At 47.6% G+C, this 11,953-nt stretch overlaps 1 protein-coding gene across 2 annotated transcripts in view; it reads right to left on the bottom strand.

Annotated features, from left to right (window-relative positions):
- BRF1 (BRF1, RNA polymerase III transcription initiation factor 90 kDa subunit) overlaps nucleotides 1-11,910 on the bottom strand; it is a 71,459-nt gene extending 59,549 nt beyond the window's left edge. For both annotated transcript variants that reach the window (XM_006902686.1, XM_006902687.1), the window contains exon 1: nucleotides 11,727-11,910. In XM_006902686.1, the coding sequence (XP_006902748.1) occupies nucleotides 11,727-11,910 (184 nt within the window). The remainder of the gene's footprint in view (nucleotides 1-11,726) is intronic.
- Between the last annotated feature and the right edge of the window lie 43 nt (nucleotides 11,911-11,953).

The raw sequence follows: 11,953 nt of genomic DNA, 5'->3' as shown, positions 1-11,953 counted from the left end.
TCCTTGCACATTTCATTGTAATATTTTGCTCTGCCATCCCGTGCTGCCCTCTGGAATCTTCTGTTCAGCTCTTTAGTATCTTGAATTCTTCCTTGTGCTTTGGCTTCTCTGCGCTCCAGTGCAATATTCAGTTTCTTCTGAACATCCACTTTGATCTTTTCTTCCTCTTCTGTCTTTGTAATGACCATCTGGCACTCTTCCTGGATGATACATTTGACATCCTCCCACAACTCATCAGGTCTTTTGCTCATTAGTGTTCAAGGCTGTCAACGACTTCATCTTACTTGTAAACACAATCAACACCCTTGGTACTAGCAGCCAGGAGGTCAAGAGACATATTGCACTGAGTTTAGAAGAGGTTGTGGTATTTCTGATGAATAAATCATTGAGTGTACAAAATTCAGTCATTCTAGTTCCAGCCTCATTTCTGCCACCAAGTGTGTACTTTCTGACTGCCACTCCTTCACTGTTTACAACCTTTGCATTCCAGTCATCAATCATCCTTTTACATGTTTGGTAAATTTTGGACTGCAAAACGTTGTAAGAATCTTCAATTTCCTCCTCTTTGGCTTTAGCTGTTGGTGTGTATGTTTGCATAATAGTTGTACTAACAGGCCTTCTTTGTATGTATATGGATGTCCTATCAGTGGTGGGATCCTGTGTAATTTACTGCCTCTGAAAACCAACTGGAAGGTAAGTTAGCTATGAATAAGTTTCAACTCAATGACACACAACATGTAAAGAATCCTAGCATGTGCAAACAGGGATGCTTTTAGAACCATACCTACAGAGAACCATCACAAATACAAACTAGCTTTAGAAGAGGCCGTGGCTCTAAGACATTATCACCAATGTCTGACAGATTTTGGCCAAAAGCAAAGAGAACCAGAGGAATGTCTATCCGTGTTTCATTGAATATGCAAAAGCATTTGCCTGTGTGGATCACAACAAATTTTAGTTAACCTTGAGAAGAATGGGAATCCCAGATCATTTGATTGCGTTCATGTGAAAACTTTACTTGGATGAGGAAGTAGTCCTCAGAATAGAGCAAGAAAACAGTGCATGGTTCTAAATAAAGAAAGGAGTGTATCAGGGATGCATCCTGTCTCCATACTTTTTCAATCTATAGGCAGAACAGAGCCTTCAGGAGCTGGGCTTTATGAGGAATGTGGCATCAGGATCGAAGGAAGACTCTTCAACAATGCAGATGACACAATCATACTTACTGAAAGTGAGGAGGACGGGAAGCACATGCTGCAGAAAGTCAAGGACTGTAGTCTGCAATATAGATTGAAGCTCAACATCAAAAAGACAGAGATTCTTACCACCGGGCCAACTGGCAGCACCATGACAGATGGAGAAGAGACTGAGGTTGTTAACAATTTCAGCTTGCACGGCTCCACAGTCAACACTCTTGGCATTGTTGTTGTTGTTATGTGCCGTCAAGTCGCTTGATTAGCAGTCAGAAAATCAAAAGATAAACTGCATTGGTGAAGTAAGCTGCCAGGGACCTCTCCAGAGTGCTCGAGTAATAGTGTCTAGAGATTAAGGTGTGCCAGATCCAGGCCACAGTCTTCATAATCACTTGACATGCATCAGAGAGAGCTAGACAATAATTAAGGATGACAGAAGAATTGATGACTTTGAGTTGTGGTGCTGGAGAAGAGTACTGAACATCCCATGAACTGCCAAGAGAATAAACAGGTCTGTAACTGGAGAAGGTGAAACCAAGTTCCTCCTTGGAGTCAAGGTATTTGAAGTTCCATCTCACTGGTCCCAGAAGGAACTAGTCCTTGGAGAAGGACATCAGGCTTGAATGGGTGGAGGGATAGCACAGGAGAGGAAACCCCCCAGAGGAGATGGACTGACATAGTAACTGAGATAATGGGGGTGGGTATGTCAGAGTCAGTGAGAATGGCTCAGGACAGGGCAGGGTTCCAAGCAGTTGTCCACAGGGGACTTGACAGTACATAATATTAATGACATATCAATGTGGACGCCTTCTATTTCTTTCTTGTCTCACTGTGCAGGCTAGAACTTCCAGGGTGGACTTCTAAAAGGTCCGAGTGGTGCAGCGGTTAAGCACTCATCTATTAACTGAAAGGTTAACCTGCTGGTCAACCCACTGTTGTGCTGGAGACACAGCCTTTCTTTCATCTTCACTGAGTCCCAGGGTGTGGGTACCTGCACTGCTGGTTAACCTGTCTTGAACTAGGGACACAGCTCTGGTCATTAGTCGTCCTCTAGTCACTGAACTCCAGGGGGTCAGTCCCTGCACAGCTGGTTAACTCATCCTGTGTTGGAGAAAAGGAGCAGAGTCCCCAGATCCTCCAAGTAACCTCATAAACGGCTGCACTTCCAGTGGGGAACACTGTTTTGGAGAACTAAGGGAAGACAGTGAGCAGGGGCCTAAAACTGACCCTGGGCTGTCCTCAGGACAAGAGGGCCTAGAGCCACAGGTCTCAGACACAGTCCTGGGTTCTTGAGAACCTGTTCCTGGGCCAGAGCTCCTGGTGGTGTGAACAGTTAAGCTTCAACAACTAGCCAGAAAGCTGGCAGTTCAAAGCCACCCAAGGTGCCTCAGGAGATAAGCCTGGTGTGACCGACTTCCGAAAGGTCAGAGCCTTGAAATTCCTCCAGAGCAGGGCTACTCCACACTTTGTGGGGCCAAGAGTCAACTCGGGGGAAGTTGACAAAACCCAATCTCTGAGGGATGAGATGGGGCTACTCTGAGGGGTCATACCCCCTTCACTGCTGCACCAGCCCTGGAGTGCCAACGCTCTCAGGCCTGATCTCCCTGACACCCACAGGAGTGCCCAAGCACAGGCCTCTAACACCACATACCAGGGCCTGGCACCAGTCTGTGCTCGGTGACAGCAGGAGGGCCCTCTTCACCTGCAGAAGCATAGCTCTGACTGCCCATCTCCCACCTCACCCAAATCTATTGTCCACACTTAGGTTCCTCATCTGGAAAGTAACACGAGGGCACAGTGCACCTCCACAACCTGCTCAGAGGCAGGCCCAGTGCTGACAACGGCCACTACCTACTGTCGTTGGTTTTATCCTAGCAGATATCAAGCAAAGTCTCTGGTGACCTTGGGGAGGCAGCCCCACAGGCATAATGGGGCTCAAGCTTGGGCAGCTGCCACAGAAACACACGAGACAACAAGATGGGAATGAGTGACACCAAAGCTGGCTCTCCACTAGTAAAAGCCAGGGGCAGCACAACACCTCCAGATCTGAAAGGAGCACAGCGACACTGCTTGAGGGGCGGCAGCTCAACACACACCAACCCAGGGCTCTGCCCACTGTGATGCACCAACAGCGCTAGGTCACCTGGGAACATGGAGTTCAGTGTCTCTAACCTTCTGAAAAAGGAATCTCAGGATCCAGGTGGTTACGGTGGCATGTTCTACCAAAACTATAAGAAGAAATCACACCTCTCTCCATCATTCTTCAGAGAAGAGACGAAGAGGGAACATTTCCCTTCCATGGACAACTCTGCTTCACATCAAAACAAAAGGCAGCACAAGAGCAGGAGCACAGATGGCCATCTCACATGAAAACCAACAGAAAAGTCTGCAACATTAGCAAGTTCAATTCAGCAACGTGACCAAGTGGTTTATCAAGCTAAACAGGGCAGATCCAGAACCCAAAACTCAGCTGTGTAACAAACTAAAGGGACAACATGTGATCATATCAACCAAGAGAGAGGGCAAAGCCATTTACCTAAGCTCCACATCCAGCTGTGAGGAAAACTCTGACAGACACCTCTGGATCAAGGCCTTCCCCGAGACCAGAACAAGGCTGCCTGCTCACAGACAAAGTGAAAAAAATGAAGCAGTCCCCGTGGGTCACGTACAAGGTTGCTAGGAGTCTTAGTGGACTTTATGGCACCTACCAACAACATAACTGTCCACACAGAAAACCCATGTGAAAACTATTACATAAACCATAACAAGAAGAAGCTTACAGAGTCACAGGGAATAATATCCAGACACAGAAATGAATCATATTTGTACAAATTAGCAAATGGCAACTGAAAACTGGAACTTTTTTAAAGTGTCTTTTACAATGGCTACAAAAACACTTAAGGTATACATACTGAATTACGTACAAATTCCATGCCGAAGCCTATAAGGCAATGTGAGAGACACCAAGGAGCCCTGAACAGTGGAGAGACATGCTGTGTTGATAAACTGGAAGACTCACCTACTAAAAATGCCAACTGCCTCCAAATCTGGCAACAGATTTAACTCTCATGACTAAACTATTTCCTGCTTTGTATCTTTTGTGAGACATGAGTTTTAAGTGGTAGAAGGCATGCTCAAATCAAGGAAAGACGAAAACTGGGTAATGTGGACTTTGTTACAATCCTGGGACACATGTGGGGTAGGTACCATCCACGGTAGGGATGGTGGGTGGGGAGCCACTCTTCAGAGCCATGCAGTTATGCAGGTGCCCAGCAGGCGGCAGCACGTGCTACTCCTGGGATTCGGACTTCCCAAGAACCCTAACAGATCAAGAATACTGGTGAATAACAGTCTCAGGGGTCACAGATGGAGTAACACAATTCTAATAAAATTGTCACCAGGCATGTATGTATATCGATGAAAAAGTATTCAAACTTTCACATGCTCACTGCTGCTGAGTCAGAACTGACTGACAGCTGACCCCCCCAGCCGATTTCTGAGGCTGCACATCACAGGAGAGGAGACTGCCTGCATTTCCCGAGAGTTCACTGGTGGATGTTACTCACCAGAGGGTCAGCCTCCGAGTTAGAAGAAAACTGTTCTACAGATTATACCACCAGAGCTCATTCTAAACTACAGCATATCTTCCGGTCAGAACTGACTCATAGCTGACTCTCCAGCAGGTTTCCAGAGGCAGTAAATCTTAAGAGGGGAGACCTTCTTTCTCCCACAGGGCAGCTGGTGGATTCGAGCCATGCCTTTGTGATGGCAGTGCAGCTCCTTACCACTAGGCCACCTGCGCTCCAAAAATTACAAAAACGTAATTATTTTTTACATAGGTACATAAGGTTTTCGGAGGCCTGCTATTTCAGAAGTGGATGGCCAATCCTTCTTCCTAGTCTGTTTTAGTCTGAATGTTCAGACATAGAGAAGTATCAGACAGACCAGCATTTTACAGAAAAGTGAAAGATATATCCCTTATTGTGGAGTTCACCATTAGTATCAGTGTTGTCCCTGCCTTTGGCACACGTGTCTTTACCCACTTATTTCCCTGCTCCACCATCCACCAGGATATCCATTCACTTCTACCCACTCCCTTCAACATCTATCTCCCATTGTCCTGCCCTTGATCTGACAGCTTATATCTGAAGCTTCCTTGGCGTCTGTGATTCCAAACACATCAGCTGCTGACAGTTTCTTATGCTGTGAACAGTGTCTCTTAAGTTTAGCGGTAATGTTTCCAGAGTGAAGGTGATGTGTCCTGTAGAACTGGTGCGGCCCTCAGGCCCAAATGGATCCCGTGCAGTCTTGGGGAACAATTGGCAGCATCAGGATGGATGGTGAAGAGATTGAGATTGTTCACAGCTTTAGTTTGCTTGGCTCCACAGTCAACACTCTCGGCACCAGAAGCCAGGAAATTGAAAGATGTATTGCCATGGGTAAGTCTGCTGTTGGGACCTCTCTAAAGTACTGAAAAGCAACCGTGTCTCTCTGGAGACTAAGGTGTGCCTGATACAGGCCATGGTCTTTGCTATCACTTGTTATGCATCAGAGAGTTGGACAGTGACTAAGGAGGATAGAAGGAGAATTGATGCCTTTGAGCTGTGGTGCTGGAGAAGAGTACTGAGGATACCACGGACTGCTAGGAAAACAAACAGATTCATCCTGGAGAGGGTTAACTGGGAGGCTCCCTGGAGGCAAGGATTCTGAGGCTCCGTCAAACATACTTTGGACTTGTTGTGAGGAGAGACAGGTCCTTGGAGAAGGACATCATGCTTGGGAGGGTGGAGAGGCAGCACAGGAGGGAAGGGCCTCTATGAAGTGAATTGATTCAGTGACTGGGTTAATCGGGATGGGTGTATCGGAGACAGTGCAACTGGCACAGCACAGAGCAGAGTTTAGGGCTGTTGTACATAGGGTCGCTATGAGTCGCAAGTGACTTGACGCCACATAACAACAACAAATTATTTTTGAAAAGGAAGAGCAAAGTTGGAAGACTTACATAACACTACTACAAGACTTATCACAACGCTCCAGAAACCATGTGACAATAGCAAAGAAGTGGCACTGAGAACAGGTGTACAAGTGGATCCACAGAAGTCTAGCGACTGATTTTACACAGTGGAAGTGACTGAATGCAGGAAGATCGCCAACCAGTGACAAGGGAACTACGAGACAGCCACAACAGTCAATATGAATGAACCTGTCTGCACCCCATATCTCATACAAAAGAGAGCTCAAAAGGGATCATACATCCTAAAGTAGAACACAAAACTGTAAACTCTCCGAAGAGCAGCTCTACGACTTGGCGAGGCAAAGGGCTTGGCCAGGATTCTCTGACAGGACACCCAGAGTGCTATTCCAGAGACAGAGATGACAAACGGGCTGCGTGAACACTCAGATCTTCCCCTCTTCAAAAGGTAGCTAAGTTCTACAAATTACTATCCAACAAAAGACTTGTAGCCAGAACATATAAAGGACTTTTAAAACTCAACCCTAGGAAAATAAAACCTCAATTAAAAAGCGGGCAAAAGACTTAAACAGACATTTCACCAAAAGAGGAGTTGGTGCTGGTGGTTAGGTGGCATCAACAAGCAAAAGGCCGCCCATTCCTCTGCCAGCCCTGATCGGGGATGGCTCAGATGATGCAGCTTTCCTGGATGCTCTTTGCAAGGAGAGGGCTGTGTCTTTCCTCCCAGTCCATCTTAGTCTAGAAACCTAATGACATGCAAACCTCTACTGACACAGATGGCTGTGCATAAGCTGCCTTGGCTGATCTCCCAGGTGGCAAGTGAGTTTTCTAGGAGCCAGCACAGCCTTCTCAAAGGAATTAAGGATGAACAAACACAAGAAGCTCTGTTCAACATCTCTAGCCCTAGGGAAACACAAACCAGAATCATGACGAACTACCACCACGTACCTGCTGCTGTTCATGTTCGCTGCGTCACGCTGGCCTGACCCATGCCACTCGGGGGTGAGCCAGCAGACTTCCCCACAGTGTTTTCTTGACTACATTCATTAAATATCACCAGGCCTTGGCGCTCATAAAGCAGACGAGGGTCCAAGCCACCAGCCTTTCATTAGCACACAAGTTTATGTTCCAAGCCGTCCCCTAGATACATTACTGTCATTGCTATGATCAGGCGCCACTCCATGTACAAGAGAAGAGTGGGGCCTGCCCCTGCACATGTTCACATCACAGCTGTTTCCACCCTGTGCAGAGCCTCCTCTTTTCCACTGACCTTCCACTTTACCAAGCATGACGTCCTTCCAGGAATTAGTCCTCCTGCTCCAAAGCACATAAGAAGAAGTCTCACCTTCTCCACCTCCAGGAAGGACTTTGGCTGTACTTCCTTCAAGACCGATTTGTTCATCCTTCTGGTAGTCTGGGGATGGTTACTATTCCTCAACAGCACCACAATTCAAAGGCATCGTTTCTTCTTTGGTCTTCCTATTCACTGCTCAGCTTTCACACGCATAGAAGGTGACTCAAAATAGCACAACTTGAGCAAGGTGCACCTTAGTCCTAAAAGTGGTATCTTTGCCTTCTAATAATTTTAAAGAGGTCTTTCACAGCCAATTTGCCCAATGCAGCAAATCACTTGATTTCCTGGCGGATGCGTTTCTGCATGTTGATGTGGACTCAAGTGAAATGAAATCATGCTTGTAAACATGGAGGGTCAGCGCGGGAGAGGAAGACCCTCAATGCAATGAGCCAGCACAGGAACTGCAGCAATGGGCTCAGAGCCAGAGGAAGGAGCCTGGAGGATGCTGGACGCACATGTGCTGTGAGTTGTGCCGACAGCACCCAAGAACAAAATAAAATCCTTGACGCCGACAATCTCCTCTCCTCCTCTTAACAGGATGGTGCTCACTGGTCAGTCTGAGGAGCTTTCTTTTCTTTATGCTGAGGTGTAACACACACGAAGTTACAGCACCTGATCGTCAGTGAGTTCTTCAAGTCCTCAGCAAGGAAAACTATGTCATGCGCACATGGCAAACCCAGCAATTCTCCAGCAAGCGGTGGTCTGCCACACCATGGCGCAGAGTCACTGTGAGACCAGAACATTGAGGGGGGAACAGGGCGCATCCGCACAGAGTTGTGTCCTGCATGCCTCTCAACAGTGGGGCCTTCAAAGACAGGCTGTTGGGCCTTCCCTTCAAGGCACTCTGTGCAGACTAGAACCTCTAACCCTTAGCTTACAAGCTCAGGTTAAGCACCATGCACAGCTCTGACAGCACAGGTTACTGCTCATAAATAAAAGGCTCAACTGCTGATAGACAACTGGGTGACTGACTATCCAGTGCATTAAACTCACAGCTTCAAGTCAGAAAAGATTTACAGAGGACCTGCTAGCAGGTTTTCAGGCTGTAACCTGCATAGGAGGGGAATGTCCATCTTTTCTCCCGTGAGCCAATGGTGGATTCACACATCAGAGGGGAGAGGGTCACTGGGCAGCACTGCAACTCCCTAATAAATCACCCAAGGACTAGGCCTCCTTCAAAGACATTGTTACTGTTGTATACTGTTGAGTCAGAACCATCTTCTAGCTGACCCACCAGTGTGTTTTCAGAGGCAGTAAATCACACAGGAGATGCCCCTCTCTCTCACAGAGAAGCTAGTAGATTTGAATCACTTATCTCTGGGTTAGCATTAAGTTACCAGAGCTCCTTACAAAGGCATTAGGGTTACAGAAAGAGGCGCACACTGCCCAATCTCACCAATCTGACATTCCTAAAGACAATCCCATGGGAAATACAGGCTAGGTTTACAAGAGGACATGGCACTAGGGACATCAATACCAGTGTCAGATGGATCTTGGATGAAAGCAAGAATATCAGAAAGACATTTGTATTTTGTTGAACAAAGGCATTCAATTGTGTGGCTCATAATAAATTATGGCTAACATTGAGAAGAATGGGAATCCTAGAACACTTGATTGTGCTCATGTGAAACCTATACTTAGAGCAGGAAGCAATCATCAGAACAGAGGAAAGAAACACTGCATGGGTCAAAATCAGGAAAGAAGTACATCAGGGATGTGTCCTTTCTCCACATTTTTTCAATCTATGCGTGATCATTCTGGAGGCTGGACATCAGGATTAGAGGAAGATTCATTAACAACCCGCAATATGCAGATAACCTTGCTTGCTGAAACGAGTAAGACCTGAAGTGTTTGAAGGTCATGGACTAACACGTTCAACAACATCAAGAAAACAGAGAGACTCATGACTGGACAGCACTGTGACAAATGGAGAAGAGATTGTTAACAATTTCCTCTTGCACAGATCAATACTCTTGACTCTAGCAGTCAGGAAATCAAAAGATGAACAGCAATGGGAAAATGTGCTGTCAGGAAACTTTCCAGAATGCTAAAGAGCAATGATATCAGTCTAGAAACTAAGATATGTCTGATGCAGGCCATGGTCTTCTCAATTACTTGCTATGTATCAGAGAGCTGGACAGTTACTAGGGATGACAGAAGAATCAATGCCTTTGAGTTGTGGTGCTGGACAAGAGTATTAAACATACTATGGACTGCCAAAGGAATAAACAGGTCTGTCCTGGAGAGAGTAAAACTAAATTGCTTCTTGGAGGCAAGGACTGTGAAGTGCCATCTCACATATTGCAGGCATGTGGCCAGGAGGAACCAGTCCTTGCAGAAGGACATCATGCTTAGAAAGGTGGAGTGACAGCGCAGGAGAGGAAGACCCAGAGGAGATGGACTGTCACACTAACTGGGGTAACAGGTAGGTGTGTCGGGAGTCAGTGAGACTGGCTCTGGACAGGGCTGGCTTCAGAGCTGTTGTAGACAGGGTCGCTGTGACTTGCAGGCGAATCAAGGGCACATAACAACAACATGGAACGGAAAACAGGTCAGCGGTTGTTTGGGGAAGGGAGTAACAATAATTACACTCAAAGAACTCTCTCTGTATTGTCAGTCAGAATCGACTCAGAGCTGACCCTCCCAGCGGGGTTCAGAGACACAGGAGCAGCTGGCAGATTTGAACTACCTGCCTCTGGGCTGGAAGCAGAATTCCTTACTGATGGGCCACTACAGCTCTAGAAATGAAACTGTCTATCCACAATGGGAGCAGTGACTTCTTTACTGGGGTGGTCACCAGAATTTAAATGTGTTATAATTTATAACAATATCAAAATAAAGTCAGTCTTACTCCATTATCGCACAATTTGGGCACGCCGCTCGGAGGGGCTATTCCTTGGAGAGGGACATGATGTTGGGAAGGGTGGAGGGTCGGCAAAGGAGAGGAAGACCCTCAACCTGGTGGACTGACAACAGTGACTGCTGTAATGGACTACTGTGTGTCGGAGAGCATGAGGATGGCGCAGGACAGAACAGGGTTCAGATCTTTTGTTCATAGAGTCGCTATGAGTTGTACTTGACTCAGCCGCACCTAACAACAACTGCTTATCAACTAAAAAAAAAAAAGTGGGGTCCATAACCAATATGTGTCAAATCACACATTTCTCATCTTATAAATTCACTTTTTCTTTTACAACAGCTTTTTTCATTTTTTAAGAATATTTTTTCTTTTAATTGCGATTTTAACAAAAACTTACAGAAAAGTTGGATTTTCATTCATTCATTTCCTCCCTCTCCTTCCCCAGTCCTCTTTGCAGTGTACCTTATCCTGGACTGCTGTCTTACACAGAATGCCTGACACATTCCTTTTAAACTGTTCTTTCCTTCATCTGTTCCAGCACAGTGTTCATTACCTACCCACTCTTTTCTGACATCCAAACAGATGTGTGCACACGCATGTTTATTGCTGCGTTATTCACAATAGCAAAGAGATGGAAGCAACCCAAGTGTCCATCAATAAATAAATGGATAGAAAAACGATGATACAGTCGCACACTGGAATACTATGCAGCACTGAAAAACAACGGACTCGTAGAACATTACACAACATGAGTGATCCTGGAGGACTCTGAGTGAAATATCTCAGCCAGAAAAGGACAAATACTGCATAACACAGCTTTTATAAAATGGGACAGTGGGGACTGAGAAGGGAATAAATTAACTTTTTAAAATCAAAGTTGCACAAGCATACCGTTTACAAGGTTCTACAGTCCTGTTAGATTCATCACCAAAGGCGGCGGTGCCCTCACTCCCCCAAACTCCCTGCCTCGAGTCCCTGCTGACTCCTAGTCAGCCTCTGGGACAAGGACCACAAAGACCCCCACAGGGTTTCAAAGAAGAAACGCTAGGACGCGGAGCAGCAGGTGGGTTCGAACCACCGACTACCTGATTCCCGGCCGGGCGCTCTCCCACTGTGCCCGAGAGCCGCGTCCTCCCGCTCCCGCACCCCTAAAAGTCCCAGCCCAGAGGCCGGCCCGGCGCTCCGACACCCCTCGCCCGCCGCCGGGCGCCGTCCCGCCCCGCAGCGCGCACCCCCGGCCGCTCAGCTTCCGCGCCGCTCCGGGTACCGGCTCTGGGTACCGCCCCCGCCGGCCTACCGCCCCCGCCGGCCTCCCGCCACCGCGCCCCCCGCCGGCCCGGGACGTACCGTCCAGAGACACGAACTGGCCGACCGCCGAGGAGCCGCCGCCGCTGTTCTCCACGAACTGCACCTCAGACACGATGATGTTGTCCTCCAGCACCGAGCCGCAGCCGGTGCACACGGCGTCCCCGCGCGCGGCATCGAACTCGATGTCGGTGCCGCCGCAGGCGCGGCACACGCGGCCCGTCATGCCGGCAGCTCCGGGGCCCGGCTCTCCGGGGCCCGGCGCTCCG

Source organism: Elephantulus edwardii, unplaced genomic scaffold, assembly GCF_000299155.1.
Source record: "Elephantulus edwardii isolate Elephantulus edwardi_28Jun2011 unplaced genomic scaffold, EleEdw1.0 scaffold00440, whole genome shotgun sequence".
NCBI lineage: Eukaryota > Metazoa > Chordata > Mammalia > Macroscelidea > Macroscelididae > Elephantulus > Elephantulus edwardii.
Note: the sequence above shows the minus strand (reverse complement) of the source record. Positions and strands in the feature narration are given on the sequence as shown.